Source organism: Typopeltis vanoorti, chromosome 24 (assembly GCF_054136105.1).
Source record: "Typopeltis vanoorti isolate ZY-2024b chromosome 24, IOZ_Tvanoo_1.0, whole genome shotgun sequence".
Taxonomy (NCBI): domain Eukaryota; kingdom Metazoa; phylum Arthropoda; class Arachnida; order Uropygi; family Thelyphonidae; genus Typopeltis; species Typopeltis vanoorti.
In genome coordinates, this window is record NC_143572.1 from 1,117,082 (window position 1) to 1,134,236 (window position 17,155).

General features: G+C 37.1%; 1 protein-coding gene across 1 annotated transcript in view; it reads left to right on the plus strand.

Moving 5' to 3' along the window:
• LOC150092881 (ATP-binding cassette sub-family C member 5-like) overlaps window positions 1-17,155 on the plus strand; it is a 708,254-nt gene that overhangs the window by 395,458 nt on the left and 295,641 nt on the right. The window contains exon 16 of the mRNA XM_090414097.1: window positions 8,893-8,940. Coding sequence (XP_090270223.1) covers window positions 8,893-8,940 — 48 coding nt within the window. The remainder of the gene's footprint in view (window positions 1-8,892; window positions 8,941-17,155) is intronic.

Genomic DNA, 17,155 nt, shown 5'->3' on the forward strand with positions numbered 1-17,155 from the left:
TCTGAAGCACTGCTTCTTGACACCAGGGTAATTGATCATTACCCTGGCTGAACCGATAAAGACGAAGTTAGGAACAGGTGTTTTCATCTCCATGGAGACGTATATCACCCCCGACTTCCATTCTAGGAGGGAAGTCACTGTCCTGCATTATTCTGACCTCTTTAACTGTTCCCCATTTGGAAAAAAGATTCTTAATTAGAGCATCCCCGCTTTCTAAATATTCGACTGGGAATCTGTCTATTCTGATCGTTTTTAACATACTCCCTATTAAAGTAGGGAGGTATTTTTGTCCTTCGCATTGAATTCCTAAAGAGAGTTTTTCTCTCGTTGCTTCGTCTTTTACAACGACCTGGAACCTCCCTCCCCCGTATGGAGTAAAACCGAATATATTATTTATCCCTACCGTATCTATTAAAGCTTTCACGAACGTCCACTTTTCGATGCTAGATTTTACCTCGAAACCGAGGGTTTTCACTCTAGGTAAGAAGGAAGTCATATCAGAGAGTTAAGAGTATCCTTATAATTTCCCGAAAAAAAAGGAAGGAACCAGTGGACCTTCCAGGGGGGAAAAATAAAAGAGAAACGCCAAGCGTTCCCCGTCCGCAGAAATCTCCTACTAACAGGCGGAAGACTGACCGACAGGCAAGATCAAAAATACCAGAGAAAAACAGGAAAATAACAAGATAAGGGTCTTACCAAGTTGACTTGCAGTTATCATGCAGCAGGGCTCGCACAGGATTCTCAGGCTCTTGATCTCAGGAAAAAACAGCAGCTGGACTTCACAGTAGGTGGACATCAGTGAGTAGCCAGACCTAGTTAATATCAAGTTTGTAGCGAACAGAACTTGTACCCCTTCTACGAGTATTGCCATGAGGTGCTCTAATAAATTATTAGATATGTGAAGAGCCAAAGGCTTCAATTCAGCGACATATATAACTTGTTTAAGTTAAGGGATATTACATCCCATATAGTTTCTTAGCCGAATAAGAAACTCAAAGAGTTTCATGCCGAATATAGTAGAAACTATATAAAGTTCGGCGATTCCAAGCGTAAGCAAATACCTGGATACTGCAGCACTGATCCCAAAGGGTAGTGCAAGCTGGGGCAACTCGTGGTAGAAGTGGAGCAAGCTCCGATGACTATTCTTGATATTTGCCCATAATAAAGGTCGTATTATTTGCCCATAATAAACCTCAGTAAAGGTCGAAACCGGTCTGGGTAGTGACCTTCTCATAATGTGAACAAAAATACAGTTCCTAGGAGCTAAGTTCACATTATGGGCAAATATCAAGAATAGTGATCGGAGCTTGCTCCACTTCTACCACGAGTTGCCCCAGCTTGCACTACCCTTTGGGATCAGTGCTGCAGTATCCAGGTATTTGCTTACGCTTGGAATCGCCGAACTTTATATAGTTTCTACTATATTCGGCTAAGAAACTATATAGGATGTAATATCCCTTAACTTAAACAAGTTGTAATTCCATTGTATAAAGCCAGTCTGGATTTATTGTGGTTGAGATCTGTTCATTGGGATTTTAAGAGGATAAGTTAACTTTGGAGAGGGTACAGAGGTGGATAACAAAAACAATATCAGGACTTTATAATGTTAGTTATGAGGATAGACTAAGGGCATGAAAACTACAGTGTTTAGTGGATAGAAGACAATGGGGTGACATGATTGAGACATTTACACTGCTGAGAGTAATTTTCAGGATTTATATTAGGGAGATTTTTCATATAGTAGAACAAGGAGAAGAAGTGATTCCTGGTTGTAAAAGGAGGTGTGAGAAATAGCTTTTTTTTGTGTGGAGGATAGTTGGACTATGGAATTCATTTCCTGATATGATAGTGAATGTACAGATGGTAAATGGGTTTAAGAAGTGGTATGATAGAACCTTTGTGTTGTTTAGGATGGGTCTCCCATGATCAGTCTTGTGACTCCATGTAAATCAGTAATAATAATAATAATAACACTAATCTTATATTATCTGTATCAGACTTCTCAAAGTCTGGTCTAGTACAGCATGACTTTTGAATCTTGAACCATGGAATCTTTTGCTCTAAGACTCATCTACAGTACTATACCATTGTCTGCTTCATATTTAATGTTTATTTAAAGAGAGTGATGAAGCTCTACCACATTGTTCCAACTTGAATTGTAGTGACTGTATATTCTTGTCCTAAAATTTGGTAGTCTCATTTCTATTAGTTACAAGCAGGATTTTTTTGTTAATCACATCTCACAATCGACTGTACTCTATCACACTAGTACACAGCTCATATCTTTTAAAATCCATTATTCTTATTCCACCTCATTTGAGTCCTCTGCTCACTGAAGGTTTTGATCTGTTATGTTATTATTATTATCATTACCCAAGACCCCATGGAGTTAAAGACTCATCTAGGGTGTCCTTTTATCATACACACAGCTCGACATACCATGCTTTAAACACACTCAATTTCTCTGCAGACACCACACTCTCAGGCAAGGCATTCCAATTATTCACAATTCTGTATGAAAAAAACCTGCTTCTCACTCCCCTACTCACACCTTCTTTATACAGTTTCCAGAGATGACCTCTGGTCATCTTTCCCCTGATCATCCACTATTTTGTGTAGAACCTCTTCAGCATTGATCCTATAACAACCCCTTACTAACTACTAGGTCTCTATCATATCTCCCCTCTTCCTCTGTCCCCCAGACTCTGCAAGTTGCATCTTCTCAATCTTTCTTCATATTCGACATTCCAGAGGTTAGAAACTACCTTAGTCAGTCGCTTCTGGACCCTTTCCAACATCTCTTCGTCCTTCTGAAAACCAGGTGACCAAATCTGGGCACAATAGTACATGTGTGGCCAAATCAAAGTCTTATCCAATGGAATAAGAATCTCCCTACTTCTACAAGTCTGTGTCCTCCACATCATTCCCAGAAGCCTTTGTGATGTCTTCACAATTTTGGGTATGTGTCCTTTAATTTCAGATCCTTATCCACTTTCACCCCCAGAACTCTTATTTCCTCCACCAATGACAATATATCCTCACCAAGCATAAATTCTGCATCCGATTTTTTTTCCAAATTTTAAAATTTTACATTTTGCAACATTGAACTCACATCCCTATTCCCATGCTCAATCACTCAATTTATTCAAGTATTCTTGTACAGGCACAACATCTTCTTTACTCTTCATGGTTCATCCCAACTTTGCATCATCTGCAAACAACTGAATATCTCCATCCAAATCTTCTCCAATATCATTAATATACAAGTTAAACAGCAATGTCCCTAAAGCAGACCCCTGAGGCAAACTACTAGTAACTTTCCTTTTCCTGGATATCACTCCCTTATACACAACTTGTTGATACCAATCAGATAGCCAGTCTCCAATCCAATGCACCAATCTAATATCCAACCCCATCTGCTTTAATTTGACTATCAACTTATCATGCAGTAATCTATCAAAAGCCTTTGTGAAATCTAAGTATATTACTGCGTATCTATGTGGACAGAGGAGAACTCTGCCCATGGAAGCAGTCACTTTATGGTAATAAGTAAGTAGATTATGGTAATAAGACATGATTCATGTCTTATTTATGGTAATAAGACATGACTTCCCTTTAGGAAATCCATGCTGCCCACAAAGATAATAACCTTGTTGTCAATCCAATTCTGGATCCTAGTTTTCACAAGCTTCTCCAACAACTTAACTACAACACCTGACACACAGATAGGCCTATAGTTTGAAGCTTGAGTTCTATTACTTCCTTTATGAAGTGGCACAGTCTTACCTTCCTTCCACTTCTTAGGAACTTAGCACAGTGCAAGACTCATATTAAAAAAAAAGTCAAGGATAAATAAGGCTGTGGGACTTGATAATATATCCTTGCACATTCCTTCAGAATACGTTGTGATATATTATCTCAAGTCCCACAGCCTTATTTACATCTAGTTTGCTCAACTTCCCATACACCGCTTGCTCACTTACAGTCAGTCTTTCTTCCCCATCATCAGTTGCTCTCAATCTCTCTCTCTCCATTAAGTCACATTCACAAGATTGAAAGACCTTTGTGAACTGCTCATTAAGTATCTCCACCACACCTGCAACAGCTGTTGTCTTTACCTGCCTTGCCTGGTCTTTGTAGTCCTCATGGAATTGGTTATTTTCACTTCTCTTATGCTGCTTTTGTAATGCCCTTTTTCTCTGTATCGCATGCTTAATCTCTTTATTCATCCATTTCACACATACCTTATTTAACCTTCTCACCCTTGGATACATTTAGACATTGCATCTACTGGATAGTGTTTGAAAATTCCCTAAGCTGCATTGATCTCTTTTCCGACTAACTTCTCATTTCATGCTACACCTGCAAGCTGTCTCCTGAGCTCTTCATAATCACCCCCCCCCCTTATAGTTCCACATATACCCTTTTCTCACAGAGGTCCTCACACTGCTGGCAACCACCCAGGTAATCACCTCATGGTAACTCTAACCAATTGGTGGATGACTTGACACCTCATTTATAATTACATCCTTTGATGAGATGACCAAATCATAGACCCCTCATTCCTCGTGTGCCTTCTGTTACATACTATCTAAGGTAGTTATCCTTCAAGAAACTCATTTTCTTTATTTCCAGTTGCTATCTCATCATTCCAGTCTATATTGCCATGATTAAAATCGCCCATAATGATCACTCTTTTTTTATTTGCTTGGCTAATTTCATTATACATTTCATAGTCACTACCATCCACATTACCTGGTCTATAACAACATCCAACCAAGCATTTCATTCCATTCACCTCTATCTCACACCATACTGCCTCAAAACCACTGACACTATTTCCCTCTTGCATCTCTACTTTGTATGGACATAACTCTTTCTCTAGCATCAATAGCACTCCCCCTTCTATGCTCACAAAACACATCATACCCTTACATCTCTATTCCTGTCAGGATGTCGTCCTCATCTAACTATGTCTCCCTTATTCCAACAATTTTTGGGTGAACAGACTCAATTAGTGCAACCATTACAACTGCCTTGTTTCTTACACTTCTAGCATTTGTATGCAAACACAACAGGTCATTCCTGGATCTACAGCTAGTTCCACTGATACCACTTTGTGTACTCCTGTCCACCCTGAGCCTCCCCGTTTCCCATTTCATCTTGCACACCCATTCTCTTATTTCCCATTCTCATGCCAGTCACTTCCTCATTCATAACCACCTCTTCAATCTCTTCTGTCGTACTCTCCTGCTCTTCTACATCACTTCCCACATGATCTGATTCATTCTGTGTGCTTTACTTCATGAAAGATTGCACGCCTGAAAGATAAAATCATAGCCGACAATTGAGTTGAAATGCTAACTCTCTTCAACCAAATTCCATATGTGAAACTGCCATGACAACATTTACTATATATACAGTCATACCCCGACTTACACAAATCCGGAGTTACGCAGTTTCTCATATGTACTTATTCCCGTCCCGCTTCATGCCTCACCACTAGTATCTTTCAGGTGCCGGCCGCATTCGCCAGTGTCGCACATGCTGTGAGCAAGAACTGATGTGTTTCGCGCGGTCTCCATTCATTCACGATTTTTATAGTCTACAAACCTTGCGATTATTTAATGTTGTTCGTGATAAAAATTTTATGACATAAAAAATAATAATGTCATCCAGAAGAAGCAAGTCTGATTTTTCTACTGCTAGCAAGAAAAGAAAAACATTGACTTTGGAAACAAAACTCAACATTATTAAGGATTTTGAAGGTGGAATGAAAATTTGTGAGCTAGCAAAGAAGTTCGATCTACAGGAATCCACAGTAAGAACAATCATAAAAGAAAGGTTTACAGATTTTGGAGGACATAAGTTCTAACGAGGAATGAATTGTAACCACAAGGCAAGGAATAAAAAAATCGTTAGCTTGCTATGAAGAAATTTTGCATGACAAGCAAAAAGACATTATGCCATCAGACGAATCTATTAGATTTTATGAAACCATCGACATCGAAATAACTTTCTTTTTTTTATGTACGAAAAACTACAATTATGATTATATTTCTTAAAAAATATAGGCGTTTTTGTAAACCTTTGCTCCCAATGTATGTTTGTATATATAAATTACATTCAAAATTATACCCCGAGTTATGTGAATTCGACTTATGTGCTTTTTGTTGGTCCCAACTACCTAAATGTTTGTAGGAACATTTTCTTGTTTTGTGACTTTTCTTCCTTTACGGTAATTATGCCTACATTATTGCGTTGTTATTCAACAATTGTTTACACTCTTCAAAGTGTGTGTATAAAGTCGATATCAACAGTCACCTGATTACAAACGTGTGATAAAAGGGGCTGGGAGGTTTGGAGCTTCCCTGGATAGCATTCAAAGGTTATTTTGTATAGGACACTAGAACTTATTCATTTAGAATTTAGCCACTACCTTCCTGTCACACTATTCTCTTTTATCCATCTAAGCAGCCTCCTGATATCCATTCTGATGTGCTCTTTGTCCTCTGTCAAGTCATTCATACCTATTAAAACCATCAAACTCCTTTGCTCGCTCCCTCCTCATATCCAATGCCTCAATCACTTTACTCATTTTCCCACCTGGGAAACATACTTTGTGCATCCTCTCATCCAGCACACCTTTAATAATGGAGTCGCCATACAATGCCACTTGCTCGTCTTTCATTAACTCTTTTGTACTACTTGATTTGTTTTAATCGTTTTCACCACAATTTTCTTAATTTCACTCTGCATCATTTCATCTCTTGCCTCATCCTACCAAATTCAACTTTCGAATCTCATGTTACATTCTCTCTATCATTCAATCTTTCTAATTTTCGAACTCTTGACTCCGACTTCACACTTTCACTCTCATTCATCTTTTGAGTTTCCATAGTTTCGGTCCATGCGTCCAACTTTTGCTTACATTCATTCTTTCCATTTTTCCCACTTTCGAACCTTGCATCACACTATTTCCGGATTCATTCATTCTTTTGATTTTTCCAATTTTCGAACCTTTCATCACGCTCTTTCCAATTTCTTTCATTCTCTCAATTTTGTTACCTTCCACCACATTCATCTCGCTTTCGTTCTTTTTACCATCCATTACAGTTTTCAAATCACTCATTTTCTTTTTCAATGATTTTTTAACAATTTTTCGCCTTTCTTTCACACCATGCTTCTCTTTCGAACGAGCACTCATTCTTCCTGTGACATTCTCGCTACTAAACTTTATGTCATCAAATCCTCGTTTAGCTTATACTTCGCACATATCCTCCTTCCATCAGCCCTAAATGTCTAGAAATCATCTATATAATCAAAAGAATGCATGTAGCACATCTCGCACTTCACGAAAAGACTGAAGTCTAAGTTAAAGTCATGCACTGACAAAGCTACTGCCTTCTTTCCTCTGCCGGTTACTACTCTAAGGTCTAATAACAATGAATTTGTAATTATGTTTAAGCAAAATATCCCGCACACTAATAATACCCGTGGTGCATAACTTTTATAGCAGCTCTTACTCAATCACTCATATACAATTAATTATTTCAAGAATAACTTATCTGAATCCGGAGCTCTTCTTACACACCGCTGCTACTGCTGCCTCACGAGCACCCTCTCCAAATTCAGATTCAGATTAAAATATTTTTATTTAATATGGTTATTAAACTTGTGTGTGTAGGCATTTCAATTTTTGTTTTTTAGTATATACCATTTAAACCCCACATGGAACACTGTTACATAAACTGGAGTAAATGGGGATGGATATGAAGCTGATAATATGGATAAGAGGATGACTGATGTAAGCTGTCATACGTCGGTGAATGGAGTACTGAGAAGTTGAATTCAAGAGAACATAGGCGACTAGTGATCAATGAGGTATCACAGTGCTCTGTACTTGGATCATTGTTACTTAATTTATATATTAGTGATATAAGTTGTTTGCTGAACAATTAATAATAGTAATGTTCAGATCCTTTAAGAGGTGATTTAAATAAATTGACAGTGCAGTCAAAGTATAATGGTCGTTGGTTTAATGTAATTTTGTGTAATGTTATGCATTTTATGGTGAAAAGATTACATGCAGTGTACACATTGATGGAACTGGACTATGGGAAATTGATGAAGTTAGGAAATTGGGAATAATGTAAGACAGGGAATTGAATTTCAGGTGCATGTTGCAAAAGTGAAGACAAAATAACTTAAATAATGTGAAGACAAAATAAGGATCACTTGTATCCTAAGAAACACATTAATAAGTAGGGTTAAGGAGGTTATTTTTATCTCCCCTTGCCTTATAAAGGAGGATAATAATAATACAATAATATTATATTTATAGTATATAATATAATATAATAATAGGAACCCGTTACATCTAGATCCAGCTACAGCTCTTTTGATTCCATGGTGATCCAGTGATAATAATAACATAAAAAATGTTTTTCGTTAGTACTATTTCACGGATGCATCACTCATCTCCTGCTGTCTTTTATGTTAACATGTCATGCATCTGTTCTAGTCGCCTAGTTCATTTCATAAGGGATTTTTCAGGATTTTTTTTTCATTGGTTTTTTACAGCTCAAATTAATGGAGTCTAATGAGTCCTTGATACAAAAGAAAAATAATTAAAGTTTTTAGATGGAAAAAAAAAAAGTTTTTTTGCTTGTTTCAATATAATATTCAAACCCCAACAAGTGCCTAAAATGACTTTTGATTACAGTGTACAGTGTCACAGGCTTTCAGAATAATACAGCTAGTAATATCAATAATTATGTTAGCATCTTTTGTATTTTGAAAAAAAAAAAAATAGTCACTTTTTTTTGTAGTTGTTAATTTAATTATAATAAAGTATGTTAAAAACAGTTTTTTTTTTTTTTTTTTTTCCAGATAAATCAGAAAATAGTGGCATAACCGTTGTTGGTAAACATGTGGAAGGTAAGGAGGAACTGAGAATGTGCACAAGCTGTAGTTCACTGATGCAACGACATCTCTTTTGTCCATTGCATCAGTGAACTACAGATGAGATCAATGAAAACTCCCAAACTTTTACATAAATTTTAAAAATTGAAATTAAATGAACATGTGCCCTGTTCTTATGTTGATATATATATATATATATATATAATTTAAAAAAATTGTTGTTGTGATTTGTTGTTTAAACAATCGGTTATTTGATTTCTTGAGTTATGCTTTTATGATCATAAAGAACAGTTCACTATATTCGGAAGTCTTCTTTTGTATCTCTTTTCTCTAAAGTTACTGTAATTTTGGTGTTATTATTATTAGTATTTGACAACTCCAGGGAGTCCAAGATTCATCGAGGGGTGGCACCTACTCTACACCTATCAGTCTCCACCACTCAACGTGTTATCTACCAACTGCATCATCTACACCAATGCCATCTATTGTTCTCCGCCACTAGTATTTTCAGAGACAATCACAAACATCCATGCCCACAGCAGGATTTGAACCTGCAGCCTTTGGCTGGAAAGCAGATACGCCAACCACTTGGCCAACCAGGGTGGCATATCATGCTTTTAAAAAAAAAAAAAAAGCTCTATAGCTGAACACATATGGATTATAGTCATGAACACGAGTTTCCAGGTGAAAAATCCCCTACCTCCATATGAGACTGGCTAACTCACCTTTAGTCGAAAGAAGCCAGATAAAATTCGCTCATGTCACTAACAAGAATCGAACCCAGGTCTTTCTGATCAAAGGGTTTCATCTATGCTGACTGACCTACGGAGGCTCGAGAGAGAGATAACATTATTTCTTTTTGAGGATTCTGCAGATTGGCTGCCGACTAAACCATACCTAATGGTAACCTTCAAGAACTTCTGAATTAACTAGCAAATAATCTTCCTTTATGTTCTGTATGAGAAGCTGGAAGAAGTCCAAGTAGTTGTATAATAGGGACATTGCTAAGGACACAAGTATAAAGAAGTTGGGTGAATTTTTCCATGTGTTTGGCTTAATAAAAAATCTCTTACTGCACATTTCATGTCTCTCCATGTTTCAACTCACCCTATACAAACACCATGGAACATCTAGTAAAGAGAAGTTAATTATATGCAGGAAAAGGCAGATTCTAACTTCTTCTAGATTCACCTCATGTGTGGCCTTTGCTCCCACTTAAGTTATATCCACTTCTACCATTTCCTTTATGAAAAAGAGAATAAAGCATTCCCCAGCGAAGTGCCATGCATGACAGTCTCATTTAAGAGATTGTGCTCATCTTTGTCTTCTTTTCCTCTTTCACCTTTAAGCCTTGTTGTTTGTAGTGCCACTGTTTTTAAGATCATCTTATCATCTTCTACTGAGTCGTCTTCTGCTTCGCCTCCCTTTTTTATTATTATTATTATTATCTGACCTCGATGGAGTGAAAGGATTCATCATGGGAGGTCTATATGTTCTCATAACAAAACACGATCAAACCATGCCTTGATCCCATTCACAGTTTCCACACTCATCACACTTTCAGGCAATGCATTCCACTCACCGATCACTCTCCATGCAAAGAACTTGCTTCTCACTCCTCTGCTCACATCCTCCTTATACAGCTTCCATGATTAGCCTCTAGTTCTACCCTTGCCATCCTCTGCTCTATGAAAGATCTTCTCCACATTAATCTGGTAACAACTAATCACCAACTTATATGTCTCAGTCGTATTCCTCTTCTTCTAATCTCAAGTCTCCGTAAGTTGCATTCCCTCGATTTCTCCTCTAATCTGACATTCCATAGACAGGACAATAACTTAGTAAACCTTTTCTGGGCCTTCTCTGGTACATCCTCATCCCCTGAAGACCAGGAGACCACATCTGTGCACAGCAGAACATATGTGCCCTGATCTTATTATGCAGGGGAAACCATTACCTCTTTGCCTCTGCATGTCGATGTTCTCCTCGTTATTGCCATAATCTATTGGAATGTTGTTACTATTTTACCAATGTGACCCCTAAACTTCAAGTTCTATCCTTCATGGTTACAAAGTGATCAGAATTCATCATAAAATTATGGAAACAACTACTGTGTTAGAAGAAAACTGCAGTTTAATATAAACCAAAATAATCACTCAGCATTTCGACCTTCACATTAAGGTCATCATCTGTAGCATACACATATATAAAAGAAACAAGCTGCACTGCAATCTACATTGTATGCTAAAGTTACATTGATTTGGTCAACTATTAAAACTATTGGCCTGACCTCTGGTGAAAAAAAAAATTGCTCTTAAACAAGAATTACAAATTATTAGCAATACATTTATAAATAATGGCTATAGCAAGAATACTATCAATAAAGTTCTTCATAAAATTTCATCAAAAATATATATATAATATAGATTACAGTAAACCATAGCTATCCCATACATTAAGGGGAGCCACATTGCACAAGTTGTGAAGACATCACATCGAATAATAGCAATGATGCGGAGAACCCTGACATGCAGAAATAGAGAGGTTATGATTCTATTGTATAAGGCCTTGATCTCATATGGATTATTGTGCATAGATTTGGTCGTCGGGTTTTCATGGTGACGAGGATATCGTTGGAAAGGGTACAGAGAAGATTCACAAAGGTTCACAGTCAGTGGTCTTTGGAATGTGGAGTATGAGGACAGATTGAGGGAATGTAAGTTGCAGAGCCTCGTGAATAGGAGGGGGGATATGATTGAGACATATAAACTAGTCAGGGGTTGTTATCAGGTAGACATGGAAGAGTTTTTCATAGAATTGGAGAGGGAAGTAGAACAAGAGGCCATTGCTGGGAACTGTAGAAGGAGGGTGTGAGCAAAGGAGTGAGAAGCAGTTTCTTTGCATGGAGGGTGGTTGGTGAGTAGAATGCATTGCCTGAGTGTGTTGTGGATGTGGACACATTGAATCAGTTTAAGACGAGGTTGGATGAGCATTGTATGCAATAGTGAGTACCTCCCATGATGAGTTTCTGACTCCATGGAGGTCGGGTGTTGATAATAATAATAATTAAAGGGTTATCAGAAAAATAAATAGAATTCTACACCATTATAATCTTAATGCTACTTTTAAACCACCTATAAAATTAAAAAACATATTCAACTCCTCTAAGGATCCTCTCTCCGCATTGGCTCACCCTAGAGTTTATCATATCTATTGCACTTGTAAGTTATCTTATATTGGAGAAACTGGACATTCAATCCCTATCTGTAATGACACATTAAATTTAACAATTCTGGTGAAGCAGGCCTCTCAGATTGATTGGAAAAGTACCTGTTCTTTACATCATACAAAAACTTGGTATGAACAGAAATTAAACAAGTCTGTGAAATTTTGATTAACCATCCTAATCTTAACAATAATGGTGGCATAAAAATCCCAAGAATTTGGCACACATTCAGCCTACTTAGTTATTCAAGTTTTCCAGCAAACCCTTACTTTAGGACTCTAAGCAATTATTTCAGCTTTTATCAGCCACCATCCATACTGTTTTGTTTTAATTTGGATGTGTATATATGTGTGTGAACATGTTGCTCTCTGGCTTAATTTATTTTTGTAACCAAATAGATAATAATAATAACAGGACTCTAGCATTGATGTAGTAATGTTTTTTTTTTTCACCAGAGGTCAGGCCAATAGTTTTAACAGTTGACCAGATCAATGTAACTTTAGCATGCCATGTAGATTGAGTGCAGCTCGTTTCTATGTATAATGTGTATACTCCAGATGACCTTAATGTGAAGGTCAAAACATTAAGTGATTATTTTGGTTTGTATTAAACTGAAGTTTTACTCCATGGTAGTTGTTTCCATAATTTTATAATGAATTCAAGTTATATCCATTATCCCAGATCTATCATCTTCTCTACTTCCTCCAAAAATTTTCCGTCAACTGTATACTCGGCATCCAAACCTTGCCTACAAAATTTTAAGACCTTGCACTTTGCAACAATAAATTGATCACTCCATTCATTTGCCCACTCACATAGTCTATTTCAGATCATCCTGCAAGACCACAATGCCTGCTCTACTTCTCATAGTGCTTACCAACTTTGCAGCATCAATGAACAGCTGCACATCTCCAGTTAAGCAGGTCCCAATGTTATTCATATACAAGTTAAACAATAATGGTCCTAAAACAGATCCCTGCACACTCGAATAGTGACCTTCCTCTTTTGGGATACCACTCCTCAATATACAACCTGCTGATAACCATCTGACAGCCAATCAGTTATCCAATTTACCAGTCTGTTATCTAATCCCATCTGCTTCAGTTTAACTACCAGCTTGTCATGTGGCAAACTGTCAAAGGCTTTTGAAAAATCCAAGTACATCACCATATATGCATCCCCTTTATTGAACGAGTTCGTAGAAAATGATCTCCTCCTAACAAACTCTTGCTGACAATCATAAAGAATACTGCTATTATCGATATCCGCTTCTGAATCCTAGTCATCACAACTTCTCTAATACCTTAACAACAAATCCAGACACATAGACTGGCCTATAATTTGTAGACTTAGTCTCATCTTCCCCCCCTTTTTTTGTGTAGTGGAATAATTTTTCCTACCTTCCATTCCTTTGGGACATGCTTCGTTGCAAAACACATGTTAAATAGTTGCATTTAAAGGTGACATTAATACCATGAGGCATTCCCTCAAGAAACATGGTGATATCCTGCCAAATTCTACTGCCTTATTAACATCAAGTTTACTTAATTCGTCTCGTGCTCATTCACCATCAGTCCCTCCTCCTCCATTCGTTCTACACTGTGGCTTCTCCTGATATTGCCTTCACGAGGATGAAATACTGATAAACTGATCATTGAATAATTCTACTGTATCCTCCACTTTGGTTACCAATCTACCAGTGTCATCAACTAGTATCGTCATCCTTCCATAGTCAATTTTCCTACTACTTGCCACATATCAAAAGAACTCACTAGGATTTTTCTTAGCTTGATTGGCTAATTTCTCCTCATACTCCATGTTTGCTGCCCTTACCAAATGAGTCAGCACATTCCTGGCCTTCTCATGCCACTGATAATTACCAACATTCATCTTGTGTTGTCTGCACAGTGCCTTCTTCTTGCTGATTTCCGGATTTCTTGCTTAATCTCTGCATTCATCCGTTTTAATCCTACCTTGTTTAGCCTTTGCTAAACGAGGTAGGATTACAGTGTTGTTGTTTAAAGTTTTTAATGTATTTTTTTTACTTTGAAAGTTAATTGTCTTCTTCATAAACATCATTATCTTTGATTACATTACCATTATTTTCTATGCACACATTTTGAAGTAATATTTCCATTTATCTAAAGGTAATTACGTAATTACCATTACATAGATGGCAATTTATCTGATTACCATTTAGATGTCATTACAATTATTATTATTACACCCTCAATGGAGTCGGCAGACTCATCGTGAGAGGTTCATTCAAGTGAAAACATATTTATTATATCTTCTTCTTCTTTTCAGCCATTTAGAACCCACTGCTGGATGAAGCAGTGGCATGGCCTCTTCCAGCTCTTTCCATCTTTCTCTGTTCTTGGGTATGATTGACCAATTTTTTCCAACAAATTTTCACAGTTCATCATCCCGTCTTCTTTTAGGACGTCCTAGGCCTATGTTTTCCTTCTTTTGGAATCCACTTTGTCAGTAGGGTGGTCCATCGCTCGTCTTCTCTTCTGGATAGATGTCTGGCCTATATCCATTTTAGTCACTTGTGGTAAAGAATGATGTCTGTGATACAAGTCTGGCTTCTTATCCAGGTATTCATTTCTTATCTTTTAATGTGATGCCTTTCCATTTTTCTTTGAGTTGTCGCTAGTTTATTTGTTAGTGCTTTTGTCAGAGACAAAGTTTCACAACCATATGTGATGACTGGAAGAATACACTGGCTAAATGTCCTCCTTTTTAAACAGGGTGGGACATCCTTGTTTTAAAAAATATTTTTCAATTTTCCAAATGCACTCCAGGTCAGTTGAGCTCTTCTATTTATTTCCTTAGTTCACTGGATTCCATTGTTTAGATCAATGAGATGACCTACGTATGTGTATGAAGAGACTCTTTCTAACAAATAGTTTTCTATTATTGTTTTTTGGTGCTACAAAATGATTAAACATTTTAAAATTCTATATTTATCATATAGAATCTTAAAATCCTAAACGCTCCTTGCATTAACAACACATTCTGGTAATGCATTCCATTCATTGATAATTCTCCCTATAGAAAATTTACTCCTCAAACCCCTCTTCACCACACTTTTGCATAACTTCTAGGGATGACCTCTGGTTCTTTCCCTCTCACCTTCTGCTCTTTTTATAATCCCCTCTGGATTAATCTGATAAAATCCTCTCACCAACCTAAAAGTCTATCATATCACCTCTTTTCCTCCTATCTACAAACTCTGTAATCCACATCTCTTCAACCTCTCTCCATAACCAGCATTCTAAAGTCCTGACATTGTCTTAATCACCCACCTCTGAACCCTTTCCAACATCTCCACATCACATTGAAAACCAGGTAACCAGATTTGAGCACAATGGTGCAAGTGTGGTCGGACCAGTGCTTTATACAGTGGCACAACCACTTTCTTGTTAGCAAAATCTACATGTTAGAGTAATTCTTATCATAGCAGCACTACAGTGTGCAGCCTTTGCAACACTAGCAATCTCTAAACTTCAATCTACTGTCAACCATCACTCCCAAATCTCTAATCTCATTCACTTTCTGCAGTAAGGTGCTGTCTATATAGTACACAGCCTTATCTTTCTGCACTCCAAAATGCAACACCTTGCACTTCTTGATATTGAAACTACAACCTCACTCCTTTGTCTAAGGAAAAAGTCTACTTAGCAGTGTTAAAATCATGATTTTTATTGTTGTCTCCACTGTTATTAATTACTTTAATTAATTCTTGTTCTGCTGTTCCTTTTTAAAATTCTGCATTTTCTCATTTAAACTTTTCTTCTTAACCTTGTTATACATCTGACTTATGGCCGCAATTAATAAAGCTCACATGTGCAAGACTTACAGAACAAAGTAGTTGCCTCAGGCTAGAGCCAATTCCTTTGTCTGACCTACTGGTGTTTATTCTCAACTGAAATTGAAAAATTTATTTAGTGTCTAGCTGTGCTACCAATTTCGTGGGTGGGAGTTGAATCTCCCTCCGAAGAATAACACACAGTAAACCACACGGAACTTTTCTCTCTTAATTCTAAGTAAATCTTATAACTTAAATTGTCTGTTATGCAGTCGTGACAATATCTACTTTAAGGCACACACAGATTCGAGTTTAATGAGTAGTGCATTGAAAATAGAAATCAGGCAAGTTATTTAAACAAGAAAATAATTTATTTAACATCAATGAAATGTACAATGGGTCAATTTTAAGTACTAAGTAAATTAGCTTCTATGCTTCAAGTTACAACTAATGACTATGTTTACAATTTAGTTCCTCATCATAATCAATTCTAGTAAGACCACGTGTCTATAATTTTCTCTCGTTAAACTTGGTTATACTCAGATCAATTTTTCATAACATTCTGCAGGTTTAGGAAATAGCTAAAACATTAAAAAAACGATGTTTCACCTCAAATTTTAGCCAGACACTCCCTCACATAAATGAATTATTTCAAATATCAGCATAAGGCCTAAAGTCCTCAAGTATCACTATAAAACAAGTCCCTCAATTAAATCACCTTTACAATCTTTTTCTTTCTAACTAAACAATGAAAAGATCTTACTTGAACAGAAGTCTGTACTTCTGAATTATCCTTGAAATCATCTCCTTCTGTTATCATTCGACTTTAGCATTGAATCGGATAACTCTTCTGGGGCTTGTGAGATCCTTCTTTATTATCAGCGGACATCAGGAACTTGACGGCATGGAAACTTGGCATCTAATTTCTTCTAAAACAGCTTATCTTAGTTCCATTGGTCTCTCGGCATTTACTATCTGGAATGCAGGTCTCCAATGGCAATCACAAATCATCTCCCATGATGTTATCAAAGCTCTGCTGCCATAACGTTCTTGTATCATTGTACTTATCGACTTTGGGACCTCGTTAACTTCTTGCTGACCTGGGAACGGGACCGGACGAACTCGAACTCCACGAACTGCTCTGCCAGGAACCAAACTGAATTGCCGAACTGAACTCCCTTCTCGCCATC